Consider the following 24,544-nt stretch of genomic DNA (forward strand, 5'->3'; position numbering starts at 1 on the left):
AGTCATGACAAGTCTGTGGTGAACATTGTACAGTAAAAAAGTTGTCGGTGTTGAGGGTAGATGTGACAGAGTCGTCTTGAGCAGATGTAAGCACACAGGAGAACAGTTGCAAACAGATGGGAATTTTATTTATCCTCCGTAAGGTCAAAGAAAGGTACTATAAATTTAGCCAAAAAAAAAACCATACATGTTTGGGGACAAAAAAAATCTAAATTGACTTGAGTCAAATAAATAATCAAAAATAGAAAATAGCCTTTACACAAGCCCATATACAAAGAGCAGCGACAGACTTATGTCCTCTCTACTCGCTCTTTCCCTGAGACTGGAGCAATTAATCTTTATATGCCTGAAGGCACCCCTAGAATTGGCACATACCAACACAATACAACAATACAGGGGTGGCTCAGGTGAATATGCTATAAATGCTTAAACAGCCAAAACGATACCTCTATAACCCTAGAAAATTACAAAATATTATTTCTATGGGTTTAGCTTACTTTGTCAAAGAGCATATAGTTAAATTAACCGCTGAAAATTATTAACTCAAACTCCGAACCACTTCCTATTGACCCGGAAGTCATAGCGTCATAAAAGCCCCACAATTGAGGCAAAAAATCCTTTACTCCAACAAACAGGAGACGGCTGTAAGACACAAAGATGGTATGTCAGAGCTAAGTTAATTTTAAACTAAATAAAAAGATACATGATTAACGAAAAACCTGTGTTGCGTGGTTATTGTAACTGGTAAAGATTGTGAAGTAAATTACCTGATTTTAAACAGCTCACTATGTATTGATAATAGTAGCTATAGCATTTAAATCACCGTAGTATTAGATGTTAAAGAGTGCACACGAAAGCTACGGGATTACTGTAGAGTTTGGATAAAAGACTGGTTTAACCGCTAATTTACAAGAATTTGAGGAATAGAAGAACACATTGACCCGCTAGACAAACAAATCCCAGCAACATTTGCACTCAGTCTTTGTGAACTGGAATAGGTAGCGCATCGCTGCCGTGACGGTAGCTATGTGCCCCGTCACAGTCGGTACCTAATTTTCATATGACCCGGACAGACGAGTATCGTGTTGTGATTTCAGGAGCTCAGAATAAAAAAAATACAGCATAGACATAATAAATATATAGAATAAAAATTAAATACCACCATGAAAATAAATAATTGACATAAGATTTTAGAGGGACGGTTAATTATAGATATGCAAAGTAAAAACTGTATGTACTATGCATTTACAAATATACATTAAATGTATGCAATATATATATTTAACATGCTCTGCACTAGAACATTGCACTTTAAAACAGGTAGATACTATTGTATGTGCTAAATCACCCGCCTGCAGGGAAATGCACACCAAAACAAACATACTGGGTTCTTGTTTTTCACGTTTTTTGGGTTGCTAGATGCATCCAGGACCCCATTATAGCACTTTAAAACAGAAAAATGTGGGTTTTCCTCTGATGACTCATTTAGAGGGATACTTTACCCAAAAATTAACATTCTGTCATTATTTCTGATAAACACAGAGAAAGATATTTTGAAGAATGCTTATAACCCGACAGAATTGACCTCCCGTTGACCTCCCATAGTACGAAAAAATACAATGGTAGTCAAAAGTGCCCCAGAACTCTTTGCCGTCATCCATTCTTTAAAATGTTCAACAGAACATTTTTTTAAAAGTAATTTAACCTAATATGGAAGTCAATGGAGGGGATCTGTTCAAAAGCATTCTTCCAAATATCTTTCTCAGTGTTCATCAGAACAAAGACATTTATTCAGATTTGAAACAACACGAAGGTGAGTAAATGATGACAGAATTTTCATTTTTGGGTGAAGTATTCCCTTTAAACTTGAAAGATATAGTTATATATAGCCTTGGTGTTTTGGGATTATTAAAGGTCCGGCTAATTTTGGTTGAACATGTATATTATTTTCTCATTTGGAGTGTTACTATTTTGTTATTTCTGCTATTGGTAATGTCTTCCCGCAATGCATCTCAGATTTTAAATTGTCATATTGAGAAGTGGTAATAGCCTTCATATATGATCGAGCTCACAAGCGCAGACTTGTAGTGACATGGTAAGTATTAATGCAGGAGTCTGATCCGACCAAAATTGCTGCTCGCTCATGGATGTAATAAAGGTTAGTTCACATTGAAAATCATTACCACATTCCTTCATATCTGTGGCCGCTTGCCTCTCTCATCCGTAGCTGTTCAACTCTATTAATTTGTTGTGCTGAGCAGTGTTATACATCTCTGGTTTAGTCACCCCCCAGTAGTTAACAAGCTGGGAGGTAAACCAAATCTCTCCAGCATAGCCCAGAATTCCATCCGACAGCCGGGGACTATGTCTCTTTCGTTCTTGCTTTCTGTTCTTGCAAGGCTTCATTTACCAAACATCCCCTTATAGTGTGTTTGTGAACGTGGAAGAGGGTTGATATTGGTTCATGTGAAGGGTGTGGTTTATGTTTTGATTAATTGGGTAGTCCGGTAGAGACGCTGACATTAGGCCAATGGGAGACGTCTTTAATTACAGAGGTGGGGTCACATTGACACATGTATCTCAACGCTAGAGAATGTCAAAGCAATGCCAAGATGTAAAACCGGGACTTCTTTCGGAGCAACCGATACCAGACGGAAGCCTCCACCCTCTTCTGGGCTCCACTTATGCGTTAATGTGGTTTTATTTCTAGCAAGTTATTTTAAGTGTTGCTTATTCATAGTTTCCGGCTCTCTTGAGCATGTGATGAAATCTATTTGAAACTGGAAAAATGTGTTTGGTGGCATTTGTAACATATTTACTCTGTGCATACAAATTCAAAGTGAGAGGACTGTATTCTGTTTGCACGGTTCGGATCCCATAAGATTAGAACTTGTCATTGTAAAGTTTGAAAATAAAACCCAAAATATGTGAATCCATGGCAACAGTGAAGGAGTTTTCTTTAATGTCTATATTGTTTTTCAAAATGAATTCTGTTTGTTTCATTCGATTATTTTGGTGTTGGTATTTTGTTCACCCAAAATTAACATTCTGTCATCGTTTAATCCTTATGTTGGTTTACACCATTTTTTTCTTCTGTCAAACACAAAAGAGGATGTAAAGCGGAATGACAAACAACTTCAGCCTTACTTTCATTGTAAAAGTATCAACATACTTAGGCCGTGTTCACACTTGACTGAAAATGGTGCTTTTTTAGTAAAAAAATATCGCTCACAGTGTTGTGGTTACAAATAGCAATTGCGCATAAAGGCAGCTTAGAGAGACAGCCTTCATTGGCAGCGTAACGGAAATCTATTTGAATTATAAACAGAGAGGATCTGTGCAATGACCAATCGCATATTTAAAAACTACGATAATAATTTCTCGCTAGAAATGCAATCTGAAGTTATTGAAAGTGATAATTAAACTTAATTGATAGAAAACTGCTCCGCCATTTAATTATTTCGAGCTTGTTATGGAAACGACAGGTCTCTGTCTTTGGTTAGCTGTGAAAAAGGTGTTTGATGTAGGGTGTTTTCAACCTCAAAAGACGCTCTGAGCTGCAGAAAAAGATGCTGGCACTGGCGTTTAAAAAAGCGCTCCGAAATTAATAGGAATATAAATTAAATATAAAATAAATGGTTATATTGAAACCAAACACAGACAGGAGGTTAACTTGGGGAAGCGTGTGCGTCCAATGAAACCGTCTATGTGAGTAACAATGTTTTTATTACAGAAGCTACATGAGACTTTATAATAATAGGAAATGGTAAAGACGAAAAGTAAATTGCCCCGATGTATTGCAATATTGAGAATTGTGGTAAAATTATCTTTATCTTAAATAATGAGGTAATGCAGTGAAAGCAAAAAAAGCTTTATAATCCTAAAATAGGCTTAATTGTGCTTATTTTCAATGTAAATTAGCTTTCTTTCCATATTGGGCTTGAAAATGAACAAAACCTGTTTGATGATGATGATGATTCACCCTCTTGATTTCGTTTCAATATGATCAAAACGGCTGATTATAAAGCAAACTGCGGTTTGTTTCACTTTTGATGTTCATAATCATGACAATCATGTCTGGTTTTAGTGATGGTATCGGTCTTCATCTGGTGGCATCTGACCCATCACTCGTACCGCACGAGCCTGTAGAAGCAGTCAGTGTGAATGTGTGCTTCATGGTTTGTGCGAATTCGATAGAGGTGGCCAATCCCAGCACTCCCAAATGTAGTGGAACTTTAAATTGTTTAAATTTGTCATTTTCTCTTGGATAAATCTCTGATCTCATTTTATTCATATTACGACCATTCCAATGCTCGGAGCATTGCACCTCTGGCCAATCCCAGAGAGAGCACTAACATTATCCCTGTTCTGTTTATCTTCAAATTTCTTTGGTGACATTGCTCCGACCCAAGGTGTCCTGTTGCAACATACAGCTGACGAAAGAGCAAGAGTGACATTGCTTAATAGGGAGGCTCAGAGATTACATATGTTTGTATGCAAAAACCGGAAGCAACTTAGCATTTTAGGACCTCTGGTTCCATCGCTCCTAAGTCTAAGGGTTTTTTGAATGGGTTTTTGGTGAATCGCTCGAAATAAGGTCTGTGGTAATATTTAGAGGTTTTGTTTTTCACGTTTTCTTCCATGACATAAAACACACTAATTATAACCTTCTTGTGTGTTTTTTTTTAAAACCTTATTGTGTCTTTAAGCGGCGGTTGCTTACAAGTTACTAAAAGCGACTACTTTCTTTGGTCAGGACATTAGACGTCATTGCGCATATAAAGCTCACAAATAAAGCGACATGGGCACAAAACTCATAAAACGTAGATGCAGATTCATTCACGGAGTAGTTACTTACCAGGAAATCATTTTTTAATAAAGTTTGAAAGAGTTGTCAGGGGCTTGGTGGAGGTGATGTTGATATTCGAGCGACCTTACCTTTTTTTAGCATCGTGTTTTTACTTCTGCCGATTGTATTTCGGCTTCAAAAGTAACAAATGTTGTGCTGATTGGTAAAGATTATCTTGATAGACAAAATGTGTAAATGTCATAAACCTTTGTTAATCACAGAGTTTAGATTTTTGGGATCTTACAAAAGTCTATGGGAAAAATACATAGGCTTTTGGTCAAGGGAGCCAGCGTGGCCCTTACTTCCGGGTTAGCCTACAAAAACACGTAATCTCTAAGGTACTTGATGGAGATAAGACTATGTCAGACTAAACATGTGCATGTTTAAATAAGAGCTTTTTTCTTTTGATCTTCTGTTTAACTGGTTTTCACAAAGGTTCCTTGCTGTGTTGAGCAGGTACGGTAGACTTTGATCCTGCTACTTGGTGGAAAGGTGCCAGTATAGATATCCTGTAATTACTTTGGATTTTCTTTGTTCTCTTTTCCAAAAAATGTTGTGGCTGAAAAAAGATTGAGGCTTCTAATGCGATTGAGTGGCTTTTTTGGAATGTGATATCTCTCTCATTATTCTGAGTGTCATCATTTATTCTTCCCCCTGTTGTGGAAGATATTTCTGGAGAATATCTTAAAGAAGAAAGAAAACCATACAGGTTAGGAATGACATGGGGGTGAGAAAATTATGGAATCATGTTTGTTTTTAGATAAATTATCATTTTAAATGTGCTGCTTAAGGCCATAGTGAGCATAACTCTGGTCATCTTTGTGGGATTTAAGTATCATAGTGTAACCTTTTGAATACACTTAGCTGTTGTTGTCCCAATTGTCATTTAAATCTTATTTCTTGGAAATAAAATTACAAAGAGAGATTCTTTATTGTTACTATACATGTACAGCGAAATAAGAGCAGTCCTATATCACATATAATTATATTGCAAGTTTAAAATATATAAAAATGAATTAAATATAAATACTCAAACTATAATTAACATAATACACAAAAAAGACAAGTACGGTCAAGACAGAAGTGCATATGAAACATGAGAGCCTTGGAGTATTGAGTAAGATCAAGCATGGTGCATTGTGGTCCAGACCCAAATCATCTGTTTCAAAAGCCACATTTGCAAGTGCTTTCACATGGTTTAGGTTTTAATCAAAGTTAAATGATGGATTCAGCAAGCATCAAGAGTGGGCGCTGATGGTCATTGTCCTTGAATCTACTTCAGAGGCTAACCGCAACAAGCCATAACCTTGAACTCTTTTACACCAGGAAGAAAGACCGACAATGAATACGTTTGGGAATTGAAAAAAAGGTGTTGAGGGTGCAAGCTAGCTTAGCGGAAGAGAATGTCTGCGACACGCCAGTGTAAACTCAATATTTCAGTAGGCCATGAAATGTGTGCAAACGCGGCTGTAGCTAAAATGGAAATGCACGGCCCCAACTAGACCGCCGAGACTGAAAATGCAATCATGTCTGAAGGTCTCTAATTGGCTCTGGGTTTCTGCCGGCACATGCGGTGGGTGTTTTCAAACAGTAGACAGTTGTAGTATAATTCTCGGGGGGGATTTTATTGCCCTTTCGGTAACCAGGGTGAGCCAGTATGCTTTTTTGGTTTGGCAACTTCAAGAGGCCCTTTGGGGTGCACATTAGACACTAATCGTGGGGAAAACTGACTACATTATCCTGCGGCGTGGAAGAAAGACTGCAGAGCTCTCAGCCGCATCCCATAGACTACGGACAAAAGAATTACGGTTTGGGCCACCGATCTTGCCAAAGTTTTCTTTATTCTCTTCAAAGCGGTAGCTCACCCTAAAATGTACATCTATGTCTTTAAGCAGATCATTTTATAAAAATCCTCCATTGTATAAATGGAGGAACATTTGACATCTTGTCCTAAAGGGAAGGTTCACCAATAAATAAATGTCATTCCAAACCTTTTTCCTGCGAAACACATGAAGACATTTATGTCATTGCAGTCCCATCCACTTTCATTGTCCAATAAGGTGAAATGAAAGCGAATGGGGACCGAGTCTGTCTGTTCGTAACAATGTGTTCTTTGTGTTTCATGGACGTACGTAAGTCATGCGGGTTTATAACAACACGCGGGTGAGTAAATGATAACAATTTAAGGTGTACCGCCTCTTGCCAGAGCAGTTTTTAATGTTATATTTATTCACTTCTTGCCGTATTTAATGAGCCGGATAATAGCTGCGGTAGACTTACGGAAAGCCTGGTCATGTCTCAGACTTAATTATTTCCATAAATTGTCTGACATAACCGCAGCTCCAAAAGCAGCTAAATGGCGGTTGTCAACGCTTGCTTTTTTTGGTTGTCATACTGTATTCAGCTATATGTTTAAGTGTAAATAAATCACAGTTGTTTCTTAAGGGTGAGGCTCTTAGTTGTCACACCTTGGGTTCATCCATCTGTGAGTGACATGTCTGTGATGAAGAAATCTTTCCTTTAAAAGTCCAAAAAACCAAAAATGTGTTGACCTAGCTTATGGCCACTATAGCTAATACAAAGAGCGTGATTCATTCGAACATAAGGTTTTAATTTTTCTTCAATTCAAAGGATTAAATTTGGACCATGCCGTATAAAGAGGACACTGTGTCAGAGCTGGACAGGCGTCCATGTGAATCCACCCTGTTCCTTTCAAGCGCTTGTAGTGGTCTTTGGCATATCTATTAGAATTGGAAATGGTCTGTTCGGACAGGGACATTCTGCCTTGAGGAAACAGGATATCCCTTCCTTTATGGCCACATAAGAGGTTTTTGCTGTGTAATGAGTGGGTGTGTTGATGCGACTCTTGTGTAAATGAGATGAGTGATTTTTGCTGGCCTTTCCAAATGCAACCTTCATACCGTGGGGTAGCTTTCCATTGGCCGTGCGTTGAGGATTTATTCCGGCCAGGCTGTTATTCATTCTATCGTAAAAGGATTTCGGCCAAAGGGAAAGTTATTTCTTCACTTCGGTACAGTGTGTGAAAAATGCACCAAGACTCTTCTGGCATTATCTGGGTAAAGGTCATAGGTGGGTGATGAACTACCCCTCTGCAGATTACCCATAAACCCATGGGTCAATGTGGTGTACGTCCTGTCATTAGGCACACCCACTTTCCACACCTGCCGATCTCTACTCGACATTATAGGGTGTGAAAAATCGCTCGGAGAGGATACGGTGACAACGAACAAGCCACACCTTATGCTTGACTAATCACACCCTGTTTTTCATTTATTCGTATCTAATCAAATGCTTTGTATGCTGAGGAGTTTTCCGTCTCATGCTGTGGGTTTTTAGATATGCTGGGGTGTAATGAAAGGTTGACGCTGCTATGTTGGCTGTATGGGACCTAACTCCCCTAAGAAAAATATTTTCTTTTTACCTGAACTCATTACCTGAGTCTAGTGGTTAAAACTTCCTCTCTCAGGATGGTGTGGTGTAGCAGTTAATGCCCTGGGGGGCTAACCGGAGGTTGGTGGTTTGAGTCCAATAAAGGAATTCATAAACACAACATATAATCCTATGTTGCATTTTGGCTACATGATTATTTATAAGGACTGGATGATAGATAGGACTGTTTATAATAAAGGCATAGTTCAACCCCAAAATAATTGTCATCATTTACTCATAATTTGAGAAATGTCTCAGTGAGTTAGTTTCGTTTGGTTGCCAACTTTCTTTAAAATATCTTTTTTATACTATATCTTGTTTTACTGAAGAAAGAAAATCATGCAGGCTTAGAATGACATAAGATTGAGTCAATTCTAAAATACTTATACATTACATATTTGGTGAACCGTTCCTTTAATTTGTTGTATTTAAACAAGAAACCAATATTGTAAATGATGAATTCCTGTGGCTCAATAGAATATCCTTGCATTAGCATCGCAAACATCATGGGTTTGATCCCCGGGTTGATACTGATTAATATTTGCCATGATGGTATTCATTTATAAAAAAGTTTTGCAATGCTTTTCAGTGCTTCAAGTGTTTTCTAGAAGTATCTAAATTACAACTAAATTGTAACCAAACGTATGGCTGCACAACGATTAGATTATATATATATATATATATATATATATAAATACACACATGCATGTATATAGCCTATTTAAGAAATATTATATATGTGTATATACATTTTGATATCATTTTATTTAAGCATTCACTTAATACATAATATGCTAAATAAACCACCGGGAGACTGCATTTATTAGATATTATTTACTAGAATAATCTTTCTTGTTCTATAAACACCATGCACTGTGCTGTGTTCGACCTTTTTGTGTTTTTCTTATTTTCTCCTGTAATGCTGCTATGGAACAATGCATATTGTGAAAAGCACTATATGAATAAAATAAAATTGAATTTTTATATTTATTACGTAAACATTTTTTATTAAAGCTATACATGCATGTGTGTGTATTTATACATGATTATTATGTAAACAAACTTTTTTTTGCTCTAGATTAGTCGTTGTGTAGCCGTAAACCAAACATTGTGATGAAGTATACAGTTCGTGACTGCTTTCTATAAAAACAAAGAAAATGCACAGACTGTGACCTCACCTGTTGTTGTGCTGGCAAAGCAAAAAGCCTCTCCATTATGCAAAAGATCAAAGTTCACGATCTATAGCTGTTGCCGACAGACGGTAATCACCATTAGCAGTACCTACACTTCCTGTCAATGACCCCATCCTGACCTCTGGGACACTGCACAGGAAAGAGCCATGTGCCTGGAAGAGAGGCTGGAAATTTGATCTGGAATCGAGGATTTCCAAATGTTTATGGAAAATGAAGGGATTTTGTTCTCTGAATCTGACAACTTAGGGAAGGACACCAGTCACTATGTGACACGTGGTGGCTTTCATCAGCTGATTGGTCGATGGGTCGCTTTGATGATGTCAGCTGCTGTGATTGATCTCTCTCTGCAGTGATAGGGGCTGATGGTAACTGAATGATCAATGTCGAGATATGTGTGAATGTCCCAAATCTGAAATAGTATCTCCATTGTGAATGGAGACTATGATGGGTGTTAGTGTGCTAATGGTGAGTTTTCCTTTGACGCTTTTACGTCATTTTGGACGTAAAGGGATAGATTGTTGATAACAATCGTTATCATTTATTCACCCTCATGTTGTTTAAAACCTCTATTACTCTATTACATATCTCGAGAAATGTCTCAGTGGTTTCGTTTCCATTCAGTGGAGTCAAACTATGTTTTTTGTGTTCTGCAGAATTTTTATTTTACGTGAATTTATCCTTTAAATGGTAAGAACTAGGTAATGCTTTTTACAACAACAACAGCAAATAAAGAAATAATCTTAAACATATCTGAAGTAAAAGATGCTCCGTGACAGCTGTTTGGCTTCATAATCATGCTCTCCATCTGTTTTAACCAAAAGGTTCATAAACTGGCATTTATGGACTTTCAGATTTCCGATAAATCTTAATAATAATCTAACATAATCTTCTTTAAATTGTGTGCCATCCTCACTACACCCACAAAGCGAGCTTTATTTAAAGTAAACATCTTTGTTTGCAAGGATTAGTTCACTGTTGGTATTTTAATGTTTATTAACAATGTACAACACTGTATTGTACTGCAGAGCTCGGATCTGTGAGCGAAGCCAAACTCACCTCCTATTGGTTAGTGCAGAGAGGAGGAGTGTCATTTGAGAAAGAGGGTGGCCCTCCTCTGACCGGGAACATCTGTCTGACATTGAACGGTGCACTTTCAGAGCACTGAGATTTTGAGTTTACACTCTGTACTGTAATTCCTGCGATCCATGGAGGATTGAATATTTTGAGGCGATCTATGTTTTGAGCCGGGGGACTTTTATTTGCTTTTCTTCTGGCTATGTGATTTGATGCTGAGAGATGTAAGTGCTCTCGTGGGCTGCGTGCTTCCCACACTGTGACGTTCAGAGCTGAATCAACAGCTCTTGCTGACTGTCTGGATTTCACACGGGCATGTTTTCTGGACGAGCCTTTTTGAGAGGTGAGCTGTCGGATTGTTTTGTTTTCTCACATGGCTTTGTTCTTGTTGACAGGGGAAGCTGTTGTTATGTTGTATTGTCAGGATACCAGATCACTTAAAGGCACTAAGGTTTCATGTTCGTTGTTCACCCCGGCTGAACCGTTGTGTGAATCTTTATTGTCTCATGCCTTAAGCTAAGTGACTCAAGGGAAATAGTCACAAGTCGAGGAACTGTTTTGAATCAGGTGAACATTTCTGTTGTGGGTGTGCCAAGTGACACAATCTCATGCTTAATCGACTATACGTAAACAACACGTATACCCTGTAGCATTTATGTACATGACATGTGAGAGTTCTTGGTTTGTTCTTTATGAGACCGTAATATCTTCGACCTCTCAGTAGCTCCTTGCTTTTGTTTATCGACATGGTGATATTTGCATGAGGTTTAAACCGAACGACTTTTTGATGGCAGCTACAGTCTGATGTTTTTGCTGGTCCAATCAGATTCAAGATTCGGGAAACTCTAGGCATTTGACTCTGTTGCAGGCCGGACCGCTCAGGACTCGGGGATTGCACACAAAATGTAGAACGCCAAATTGCATGTCTGACAGCGTGTTTTCTGGAGTTTGAAGGAGTCTGACCGTGGGGGTCATGCTTCAGAGGGACAGTTCACCCAAATATATTCAGCCAGTCATCATTTACTTACACTCGAGTTGTCACAAATCTGTATAAATGTCTTTGTTCTGATGAACACTTAGAAAGATATTTGGAAGAATGTTTGTAACCAAACAGATCTTGGACACTATTTACTATCATAGTAGGGAAATAACAATGGTTGTAAAGAGTGCCCCAGAACTGTTTGCTGTACTACATTGTTCAAAATAGTTTCTCTTGTGTTCAACAGAACAAAGCAATTGATTAAGCGCTTTTTTCTACTATGGTAGTCAATGGTGCCCCAGAAAACTCATTCTTATCTTTCTCTGTGTTCATCAGAACAAATACATGTACACAGATCTGGAACGTTAGGGTGAGTAAATGAACGCAGAACGTATTTTTGAGTGAACTGTTCTTTTAGGATGCGATAGGGGTCGTGCCTGTGGAATGCGTGTCAGAGGTCTGAATGTTGAAAACTATTTGAGTGCTCGACGGACAGCATTTTTGCATCTTTTAATTGTCGTCTTTCTTGTTTTGTTTTGTCTGTCAACAAGCATTTTGATTCTCAGGGGGTGTGTGGCCTGTGACCCTTGTGGGAATGCCTAGAGGCAGAGAGGCCTGAATGTGTAAATCAATTATATGTTTGCGTGAGGAAATGTATTACGTGATATATCGAGATATTTTAATGAAGCATATAGTGTGTTTACTTCACAACACGCACAAAAAATCGAACGGTTGTAAATGTCAATACCAGACTTTGAGTAGTTCAATAGCAGTCGATGCTGTAACTTGTCCATTAGGGGCATCTATTGGTTTTTGACCGTGGGACAACAGACCAAAGGCCAGGAGTTGTTGTTTAGTTAAGCTTAGACTGGCCTAAAAGCTGCACTGGCTGACCTCGATTACATAAATCCGAAAATGGAAACCCAGTCACATGATCAGGGTTGCAAAATAATGGATTAGATTTTAATGAGAGGCAGTGTCCCAGACTTGTTTGGACTGTTCAATATCATCGCGGCAGTAATGTTGTTTTCTTTCCATGCAGATGTCAAAGGCAGGAAATAAAATGTACAGTGTCACAGAGACAACAAGTGTTCATTGGATTATCCGTGAGGTCTGGTGTTAAAGCGCTGTTGTCTTCCCCACGGGCCAGACCTCATTTGGTCCAATCCTGGAAGACATTTACATTTAGTCATTTAGCTGAAGACACGCTACAGTATATTACTGCTGGTGCATCATGGGAAATGAATCTCTCGGTTTTATAGTTGCGGAGTTTTAAGTGCTGTTTGAGATACATGCACTAATATTGCTTTGGTTTAAAAGCTCAGTATTTTCATGTTTGTGTTTTTGTCACCAGGCTGCATGTGAATTATCAACATCATGCATTCATGAGTTAAAGAATGTAAAACATTAGATGTTACACCCTGTGACCGTGCAATCTACTGATGTCTTGACAATATGAAATGGATAATCTAAGAGAGGCACATCTTTCTCATAGTTGAGTTTGGAAGGGGATGGTTGGGTTTGTAAGATGAGGGTGAGCTGGTTTTGCGCAGAAACACAGTTCTTTCAATGACCAACGACGATATTGAACTAAGAATGATGATAACAAGAAAGTGGACGCTAATGTATACAATATTGGAGTTCAGTGAAATGTTAACTATTTTGAATACATTTACTCGTTCTGGACATTTAAGTCAGTTCACATAGGTGCCACACATCAGAGTAACCATCATTATAAATGAACTATAAATGTGGTCCCCTAATGTTGAGAGTCAGAAGAAGAAGCTGTCCACTAACGTTGACATGACACGACATTGACTCAAGGGGGGAGACATAACAACAGTCATGGTTTTCTGCCAATCCCAATAATAACAAAGATAACATTTCAGATGATCAATCTATATTGACTATATTAAATTCATATAACTTGAAAATGCAACAGTAAAACGTGGTGTTTTTAAAATACTTGTATACTAACATGTATTACATGTTTCGGTAAGCGAATGTGCCACGATTTAATGTTAAGACCCCAGTTCCAAATATCTTGTTTCTGTCGCAGTAGTTGTACCAGAGAAGAAAGAAAATGCAAATTGCTCTTGAATGCATTGAATTTCCCATGACATCACAGAGTTGTGTGCCTCATTGGAAACTCTCTCTTTACAAATCCAACAGCCCAAAAGCTTTAGACCGTTCCCTGAATGAGACGAGACTGTTAATGAAACCTGTTACAGCAGTTCGGCTATGCACACAAATGCATGTCTATGTATATTTCAAGATTCCGCGTTTAACTCGTCGTTCTTGATGTTGCTTTTGAAGCATGCATGTCAGATCGGCTCATTTGATTCACAATTGACTGATAAACAAATATGCTTTGCTACTTAAAGCTGTTGGTCTGATGCAGAGCAGAAAAGAAGTTCACGTGGTCTTGTCAATTCCATCTTCATCCAGTGAAAACCAGAAACTGGTCAGATCTAGATTTAAAAAGGTTCCAGATATAGTGCCGGCAACGCAGGGCAAAGTACTCTGAAACCAGATCAGGGAAAGTGCATGCTTCATGACCACAAGTAATGACTAATATTGTGTGCAGGACAAGGCAACAATAATACAGTTAAGAGAAAACATACAGTAAGAGGTTATTGTGATGCACGAAAGTTTGCAAAAAGTTCATTCTCTTTAGCATGTAGGCAGAAATAACCCAAACAGAATTATCGCTTTTAATTCGTTGTTGTTAATGTGTCTTTTGTTCATAATCTGATGATACTTTTAGTTGCAGCAACACAGATGCTCTCAATATCCCTAAAAACGCTTTCATAGAAAATATGCGTCAGCTTTGCATTCGATTTGGTGTAATAGTTTTTTTCCGGTACATGCTGAAAAGTTAAATGTGCCCCGTATAATTTTGGCGTGTATTCCCGTTATGCATTGACTCGTGGCCCAGTGCAAATGGTATTTGCATCTGGCTGCAGGATCAATACAGTCATTCATAAAGATAGAAATGTGCTTATATAACAAAGTCTGGTGAATCAGATGGGCGAGGTGAACGTGTGGTGTAAAACTGTAGTGAACTTGAGGACACACCCTGCTGGAGTGCGGTCACCAGGGTGGGGCAAAAAGACGTGGGTTGGGTTGGCATATGTTCACTCTGTTGAGAGAGCGAGTGAGTGAGAGAGAGCGAGAGAGAGAGAGAGCGAGAAAGAGATTGTAAGATAAGTGTGGAGGCATTTTTTATGCCATTGTTGTACAGACATGCACATTGCTGCAGATTAACCTTCCCTTAGGTAACCCCTCTTAAGCTTATTGTTTATTTTGTAAAATAATTAAACTATTTAAATACTCAACAAAATAGAAAACAACAGTGCTTTCTTGGCAGCAAAATTATATTTTTTTATAAGCTTTGGTTAAGCTTTAGATCTGCATAAATGAAATGGTACAGTGTGTAAGAGCTTACAAGAAACAAACAACCTAATGGCTTGTCCACAACTGGGACGATAAATGTATGCGCTTATAGGCAGTGGACCCATTCATACCCAAACGATTTTCACTGGCAATAAACATGCAAATTCACTCCCTGACATAGGTAGCGCTTGATGAAAAACAGAAACACCCCGGTACACAAGGTGGCACTGCGCAAATGTATGCTTCTGACACTCGCTTGTCACACAGAAGAATTCATCTTGCTTCCTCTTCGTCAATCAGCGCTCGGCAAGATCATTTCGTGCTTGAGCCCCACCAAGTCATGTTTTACTGTAAATTCAGCAGCTCCAGGCACGGGAACAAAAGCGCCAATCTCATTGGTCGGACAGTTTTTAACGCTGTACATCAAACCAAAAAAACGAGCATGAGGCTTATTCCTGCCATTTTGCGCGTCGGTGTCCTCACTTTGGCTTCCTTTGTTTAGTCACTAGGCGTTAAATGTCGATGATAAACGAGTGAGATTATCGTCCCGGCACGGACAAGCCTTTTAACTGCAATCTGAAACTTTTTTTTTATTAAAAATAAACTTAAATCAGTTGTTCGGCAAACAAGGCGAGGAGTTGTCTCCTCCACTTGCACACATCCGCATACACTGTTTTAATCTAAAAAGCGCCTTCAGAGTTTACCCGGAAACGATAATGCAATAGTTTTAACAAATGTGCACTTTGAGACCCGTCTTCCCCAAAATGCCGGACGAAATTTTTGTTTTTAGTTGAAAACTGTCTCGTGTAAACGGCCTCTTAGAAAAGAAACTCTGACTGTTGTGCTGGCTTGGACAGGGAAGCTGGGAATGTTTTGACTCTTGTTTGATGCTGTGAGGTAGTGTCGGAGAGAAAGTCCCCTTTCAAGGATACAAGTCATGTGAATTCTCTCAGACAAGGACAGAGCTGTAGCGACTACAAATGCTTCAATAGTAGTCCATTCAGGTTTTCTGAAAACAAACCGGCGGTTTCATATGTTTTATAGCCACGGGGAGACTCTTATTTTTAGGCTTTGGGAACGGTCTCTGAATATTTTTTTTATTAGGGATAAACTGTTACTTATAGTGTTCTCATAGCACATGTTTGCTTTCGTTTAACTGTTGAATTTTTATTCTTTTAGTTGTAAATATTTTAGTCACCTGTCTCTGTACTGACTGTGGTTTTCTACGAGCCCTGGCGCTCATAGAAGAGGAACAGAAGGTTGTTTTTTGTTAAAATTCAGACTTTTGTATATTATGTCATTTTCTGTACTTTTTATAATGTTTATAATATATATATATATATATATTAGGGCTTTTCTGGAGTGTATATTCATGAATATGATCATTTTAAGCAGTTCCTGTACTGTATGTAGACAAAGTTTAGATTAAAATTGCTCAGTTTTACTTTATACATTCCAGCGGCTTACAGTATCTCACATATGTCAATGTTTGAAATGAAAGAAATGCTCCGTTGTGTTTGTGGGTCGTAGTTTGAAGATCCACCAGTGCGACAGGATTAAAACATGCTAGCTTGTGAATGATATAAAGTGGTTTCTGTGGGTGTATATGTGTCCTTGCCGTCTACAGTATTTACTTTCATTCATTACATGCAATGTTGTGAAAACATCTCTTATGTTCTGTTTTTTGCAGTCCAATGCTCACAATATTATCAGCAAACAGTAATGTTTCTTTTACTGTATGTTGTCCTGTATCTACCTATAGACGTGGGGTCCATTCCTATGGTGTGAATTGTTTGTGGTCTCTGCCTACAGCAAAAAGTCGCCCACCGGTCTTTGGACAGACGAGTCAGTATCAAGCTATTTTCACACAATGAAATAAACCCAGCGGTGAGAAAATTCCCAGCTGACTCAGACCCACATTTGTGTCTGCAGGGTTATCACGACTAAATAGTTCAAGTGTGAGAATCAGGATTTTCTTCCTTGTTGGAAAATGCCACAAGGCCATGTTAGTGTTAACGGCATGACGCAGCCTTGTGAGTCGTTCATTTAGCCGCTCAGACAATAAGTTTTCTCTGTATTTGGCTGAGATTTTCCTCTTTGTTTGCTTTCCCTGTTTCCTTCCTTCCTTTTTTCTTTCTCTCTCAGCTGGACGTGACTCGTATAGCTTCTGTATTTTCACAGATGGGAATCGCTGGGTCTCTCCGTGTCCAGATCTTGGATGACCAGCTTCCTGCTTTGTGTTTTGACTGGAAGAGGATGAATTAGATTTACGATTTCTGTTTGAAGTCGTGGTCTTCAATGAGAATTCGAGAAGAACTTATTTCAAGAAGATTCTTGCGTATAAAGATAAAAACCCAAGATACCAATAGTTTAATAACTTTACATAACTCTTGTAGCTCGGCAAAACCATTTTTAAAGCTTCCACACATTCCTATTGACATTCAGGCAAACGTTGTGTTATTGGGCATAGTTGGATTCAATTTTCAAACGCTGCTTCCTCAAACGTGCTCCTGTTTGACTGCAGACAAACATTCATAAGGTCAAACCACGCATGCACAGCATCTGTATTTAGATCTGAATTTAAGAACCTGCCCGTCAGGGTCAAGGACTCCAAGCAGACTTTACACAAACACACAGGCACGCATTGTAAACTCCATGCTAGTCCTCAGGTCATTGAAGCTTTTACGTGGGTTCCTTGGATTTTTTTTAAGGAAAACATCTGGTCACTTGGAGCTTTTGGATCTGACCGTAAATTCTGAGTGGAGTTTATGTTTGACTTTTAGGTCGTGATGGCCTTCTGTTTTGGAGACCAGGCTGGTGTTTTCATTAAATCATGAGAAATGCAGGTGTAAGTGAACCAAGATAGAGTTGATAGATTTAGGCGGGCGACTTTCTCTTTTATTCCTAATATGGAAAAAGGGATAGTGAACATGGTTTATTTATGTTTGTAAAGACAGGCCTGTTTGAGTGCCTGGGGACCACAGGCACGGATCATGACTTCAGATGTGTATGAGCCGAATTTGGTACAGCATTGAGTTAGCAGCGCAAATGTTGCGGTTCGACACTGACACAACATATAGCTTAAAGGAGAGATTTTTTTCTACTTTCACACGAATGTCATATAAATCATAGGGGCCCACAGAATGTGTCTGTGAAGTTTCCGCTTAAAATACACCACAGATCTTTTATCATACCATGCTCTAGATGTCCGGTTTTGCATGTGAGGAGAAACACGCTGTTTTGGTGTGTGTCTCTTTAAAGGTCCAGTGTGTCATTTTTGGGATGATTAATAGAAATGCAATGTAATATACATAGCAATGTCTTCAGAGGTGTATAAAGAGCTTACACAATGAAGCGTTATGTTTTTAATACTTCAGAATGAGCTATTTCTATCTACATACACTGTGGGTCCCCTTGCATGTAATCAACCATGTTCTGTCAGCTGTCATAGTCACCCTGCACATTTGCGGCTCTTCAGACAAACCTAAACAAAGAGGAAAGGTTTACATTCCCTTTTAAAGCTCGCCACTCCGAGGATAAACCATTTCATTGTAAAGAGCAACATGCATCACATTATAAACCTAATATTGTTGTTGTGTAAATGCTTTTTTTTAAATATTTTGTCTGTTTACATTACATGTTGCGTGTTGATCCTTGAGGCTGTGTGTTGATGGTTTACTCGGATTTTGAGATCATGTAGAGATTGTGGATAAGGTTTTATCATTGGATCATACTGCTTGGGTGTAGGAGACAGGTTGGCTTGTGCTGAAGATATTTGGTCTTGATTGGGATTCATTTCAGGATGATTTTATGTATTCAAAATGTAACTTTACATATCTTTGTGAATGCAAATTGTTGGCAGTAATGTAACCTGTAAGTGTGGAATGTACTCAGTACATGAAGTCTCACATTTTAGATTCAAAGCATGATTCTTCATTTGACAAAAGACTGCAGTAGCACTGCGTGAAGGTTTGCTTTCTGTTTTGCGGTTACTGTTTTTGCGGTTCGTCTTTTTTTTATAATAGTAAGTTATAATAGTAAAAAGGCAATTGTCTTACTTTTTTATGTTTGATTTCATGCAGGGGGTCGTAGCTGAACAAGAAACATTCAATTGGCTGGGCCTCTGGCCATGATGGCCCCACGTAAGCGAGGAGGCCGGGGCTTGTCCTTCCTCTGCTGCTGTCTGAAAAGGAACAACCATCCCGAGATCACCTACCGCCTCCGTCATGACAGCAACTTCACACTACAGACCATGGAGCCCACCCTGCCCATGCCCCCCACCGAGGAGCTGGACGACATGTTCACTGAGCTGGTGGTATGTATTGTACCACTTCCATTTTGTACTTGTTTTCTCACTCTCTATAGCCTTATAGATAATAAAATGAATAAACAGATAATCAAATGGATTAATAAATATGTATGGATGAATATATGGATAGATTAAATGATGAATAAAAGGTTAGATGTGTGGATGGACAGATAGATGGATAGATAGATGGACAAACAAATGGATAGATGGAGAGACAAATGGATAGATGGACAGACAAAGGGATGGATGGATGGATGGATAGGTGGATATAAACGCATGGATGGATGAGTAAATGAATAGATTGGACAGATGGATAGATGAATAAAAGCATAGTTGGTTGGATGAATGGATGGGTGGGAAAATATGTTTAACTATAATGTGAAACTACATTTAAATGTAGGCACTTCAAAAAAGTTTCGTAGAAATGTTTTAGACATTCTCTCAGTACCTGATGGGTCAAATATAAGTCATTTTAAAGTAAAATCTGCTCTTTGCTTTTGTCAAACATTTCCTTGGCAAGTACGGTAAACGGGTGACTCATTAGAACACAGAGAGAAGCTTGTCCTCGTATCCCATGATGTGTTTTCAACATCGTGTTTCTTGTAAACCAGAACATGCAGATTTCATATGTTCTCCAGCCCACATGGACACAACCAGAAGTCACAATCCATCGATTCATTCCCAATAATCCCATCAGAATTTTTCTGAAAACAGCTAGTTGTTCATCCTGAGAGCTGAACTTTGCCATTTCTCCATTTGAGGAGTCAATGCTTGTCTTGGTTTCTGTAATATGTGGAAGCCAAGCGTTCCCTGTTAATGGTCCATTAAAGGGTCTATTAGCTCTGCAGACTCCATCGAGCAGGAGAACGTCTGTATGCCTCGTGTCCATCAGCGCGTGACCGGATGGCTTTTGGCACAGATGGGCTCATGGAAGAGTCGATGGAGGCCTGTCCCCCGCTGAGTCTGTGACCGCTTACGAGCCACAACCGAGACGTCAATCAGTGTCATGTTAACTTGATGTAAAAGGAACATGCTTCTAACAGACTTTTGATTTGGTGTCGTAAGCTGTCGTCCTCATGTTAGCTGGCAAACAAACAATGATTTAACTTGAAAACAGATGCAAACCAAAGAGTTTAAATCAAAAACTTTCAAACTTGTTTTGTAGCTTTTAACACTGTCCCAACAAGGTGGATGTGGACATGCAGAACAGAGTAACAGGTTCAGTTTTTTCCACAAAGATATAGAGAGAAGTAGACGGAACAAAGATCAGATTTTGATCTTGGCTGTGATGTTCTCTCCCTGGAATCTCATCTAAATAATGTGTATTTAGGATGTTGGATTATACTTCCCTGTATTTTGCACCCATTTTACTCTCATTATTTCCTTACACAGACAGTTAAAAGCTGTCGCTGGACCTGCTCGTTGTACGCGTCTCTCACACGATGTTAATTAACTCGCTCTCGAACCTCTGGATTGAATTTGAACCGCTCAGCCCAGAAGTGCATCATGGGAATGCAGACGTCGCAGCCATTAATCAATGGTTTACATGACTAACTCTTTTCTTTGCCTCGAGGTAACAAGGACCCACTCTCCCAGAGAATTGTGGGAAATTAACCCCCGCTTTAGGGTCAGTGATATCCGGGGGCTGATGTCAGTCTACTTCAAGCTTTTTGTGGCCGACTGCAAATTATGCCTGTATGCCATTGCTTGGATGCTAATCTTTGCCTTAAAAAAGGAAAATTAACAAATAAGAATATGAAAAATGATAGTTTGACAAACAATATACAGCCGATGAAAAAAATGATCAGCATTTCAAGATGTATTATGGTCATTCCAGTGCAGTGTCTGTTGAATTTCAACAAAATCAAACCTCAGAAGTGATAAAGTCATCCAACAGCAATATGAAAGGGTGTAAAAATCAAGGTTATCACATTAAAACGTACATTATGAACTTTACGTAAATACACGAACAAATATGCCTATTGTATTGCTTAAAAGTGAATCTAATCTTGTTTTCTTTGCAGTATTTGAGGTCTGAAAAAATACAGACCATTTTTTGTTATTTTGACCCATTTTCATTTTCTGCAAAAATTGCAATTAGAAACAATATTTTATTTTACATTTGGGAAAAATATTGTTAGTAGTTCACAACAATATATCTACAAATTAAATTCAGAAAAACTCATAATAATAACAATAATATATGATTTTAAATAACATGTATGACAAATAAAATATACTGTAGAACGTTTTATATTTCAAAGTATATTTACACATCATCGTACATCAATATATATCTAATTCTGTATAAATTCCGTATTGCGTAATGTGAAAAAATGTGAAAAAATATATTCTATATATTATTATCTAATTGATATATTTCATGTATTTATATAACAATTAAACTTGCCTATGTGTTCTTCCACAGGATGAGCTTGACCTCGCAGAGAAACATAGAGAAGCCATGTTTGCCCTTCCCGCAGAGAAGAAATGGCAAATCTACTGTAGCAAGAAAAAGGTAAGTCCTGCCCGTACATGGAACTGTACGGCGTTGGATCTAAAGATAACATATACTGTACAGTAGTGGAGTTTATATGTCTGACATTACTAGTGAAACCGCTCCTTTCCACTGTTCTTATTTGAAACATTTGGGTAAAAAGTTTCACTCAAATATTTACTGTCCCCTGGATTTGAACTGAGATGGATATGTTTAACATCACTATTTTCCTGCATACACCGTGATCTAAAGATAGCAGAGAATCTCAAATATTTACTAATTTTAATTTGTTTGAAAACCTTTTGTTTATTTCCACGTTTTCATTAACAATACGTCAAGTCCCAAGTTTTGTAACTTTAGTTTGATGTTTAGAAAGATCTGTGTGTTTGTTAAGGTTTGTCCTTGCAATTTTTAAACAGTTGTGTTTCCTGCAAACATGTTTCATCTGTCTTGACCAAAGATCATGAAGCAGAGCAGATGTGTATATGAACACGGCTCGATCCTACTGTACATCCCTAAAGAAGGACATAATGTAAACAGTTCAGTCTATCCCCACACATGCTTGGCTTCGGGACAGGGAGATGCTGTTCAGTGCAAAGGTTTATTTAAATTTAGTTTCACGGAACGTGTGATTTGGATTCGATGAGTGAGACTGAACAGATCCCGGGCTGTCCTGACACACTCTGTAAACTCTCAGTTATAGAAGACATGAACCGAGGACTGAAGCAATGCAATGGCTGGCCGTCATGTACATTTTTTGTGTCTCGTAACATGACAGTTCACAGATAAACTGTTTTACACAACAATTCATATTGTGGTGACATCTTCTGCAACTTTCTACTATGGCAGGCAGCTCTAACCCCTCAGGCAAAAGAAAAAGCTTCATGTTGTAAACTTCATAGAAAGGCTGGAAGAATAACAAGTATGCAGTGTTATTCCAGCTCAATAAAATACAGCACTGAGCGTGTTTGCCAGTTACACCTGCAAGAACTAAATCTCCTCTCGGTGGATAAACCACACATGGAACCAACACCGTGCAATATAATGAGTGCTTTAACCGCTATCAAGATGTTAAGGTCAAAGTTGATCTGGATGTCTGGTATGAAGTACTTCTCACCCTTATTTTTAGTTTCATTTGCATTTTTTACAATCTTGAAGCTCTACGATCCAAAATAGTTAAATTGCATAATTGCCGATCGCAGTTATAAAACGACGGGTGTACTTGTAAAAGAAATTCCTGGAAGCATATCGGGGGAAGTCGGCTCATGTGGCGTCTATAACCGTTACATCGAAACACCCCTAATTCCCAATTCCAAACTCACCCTGGCTAGCACAAGTAAAATTCCCTTCAAACACGGGAGCAGCTGTGTATTATAGACACTTGAGTATAGCGCTAAACACTGCCGTATTGTTTCCCGACCCCAGGCTTTGTATTAAAAGCTTTAAAGAATCAGTGGCTCTGGGAAAAAGCTTGTTTTTGGACTTACTTATAGTCTTTTAAGCGCCCGCCAGAGCTTGTACTATGAGCTGAGTTTTGCAGCCCCGGAGCTTTGAGTCTTGACATGCCTGTTACATGAAAGCAGACACGAGGAAGGTGTCAGCTGTGGACACGAAACAGTATCCGTTCACAGGCCTGTTTGGAGCGTTGGATGTGATTTGTGGGAATGAGCGGTCAGATGAGCTGTGTTCTCACATACAGAAACTGTGGAAGGACGTGGGAATGTGGTCCGTGTCGGTTTGAAGGACAGCGGCTTGACTTTTGTGTGTCAGACACTTTTTAAATAAAAAAAGTCATAATTTGTTCACATTCATGTGGTGTCAAACCTGTATGACTCTTTGGAACACAAGAGAATGAGTTGGACATCATATTACAGTAGTTCCTATTTTTAATAGGTGTGTGGGGAAAAAATGAATGCTATCAACACTTAACTTAAAGTATTTCATGAAGGTTACATAAAGGTTTATTCAATGTTGCTTATTGAACCTATTTTCTTATGCACATTCTTAATGCACAGACTAACATGGTTTGTCCGTGTAATCTTTCTTTTATCAAATTTGACTTCAAATAAAATGCTTGTGTGACTGTAAATCTATTTTTAGATTTAAATGCGACCCTGTTTGTGAGGCGAAAGTCATAATCTATAAGATTAGAAGCTTAAAAATAGTCATAGCTATAAAAATGTAGGAAATAGGCGATGTGCGTTTAATGGAGTAAATGGTGGATTATATGTTTTCGAAATGCTCAAATTTTCATTTCTATTAGGGCTGTAAATGATCCATCGAGATTTACGCATCCAGAATAAAAGTTTGTGTTTACATAATACATGTCTGTGAACTGTGCATATTAACTCTATTTACGGTACATATTAAGGACATGTTAACATGAATTATAATTATATAATTATTTATACATTCTTTATATTCACCAATAAGTGTTTATTTCAAATGTTTATTCATTTTAATTTTTTTATTGAATATATATATATATATACATGTATGTGTATGCGTTCATGTATTCAAAATTAATATGCACAGTATACACAAACATATATTATGTTAAGACTAACTTTTATTCTGGATGCGATTCATAGCGATTAATCATTTCACAGGCCTATTTCTCACTCAAAAAATACGAAAAATTATGATTTTATTGACACTACATTTGATTATTTCACAGAAAAATCCTTGCTAAATACTGAATGCTTTACTCCGTAAATAATAAGATATCAAGTTTATATTTTAACAGCATTTACTTTACGTTATACAACGTGATTTGTTTTGTAGAAGACAATACATC

General features: G+C 38.2%; 1 protein-coding gene across 2 annotated transcripts in view; it reads left to right on the top strand.

Moving 5' to 3' along the window:
* daam1a (dishevelled associated activator of morphogenesis 1a) overlaps positions 1–24,544 on the top strand; it is a 46,597-nt gene that overhangs the window by 4,283 nt on the left and 17,770 nt on the right. The window contains exons 1-3 of one of the 2 annotated variants that reach the window (XM_079458254.1): positions 10,627–10,909; positions 19,024–19,256; positions 21,679–21,768. In XM_079458254.1, the coding sequence (XP_079314380.1) occupies positions 19,071–19,256; positions 21,679–21,768 (276 nt within the window). In that variant the 5' untranslated portion in view covers positions 10,627–10,909; positions 19,024–19,070. Of the gene's footprint in view, positions 1–10,626; positions 10,910–19,023; positions 19,257–21,678; positions 21,769–24,544 lie in introns of those variants that run through there. The other variant, XM_079458255.1, reaches the window with a different exon arrangement.

This window comes from Barbatula barbatula, assembly GCF_947034865.1.
Source record: "Barbatula barbatula genome assembly, chromosome: 6".
In the NCBI taxonomy this organism is placed as follows: Eukaryota; Metazoa; Chordata; class Actinopteri; order Cypriniformes; family Nemacheilidae; genus Barbatula; species Barbatula barbatula.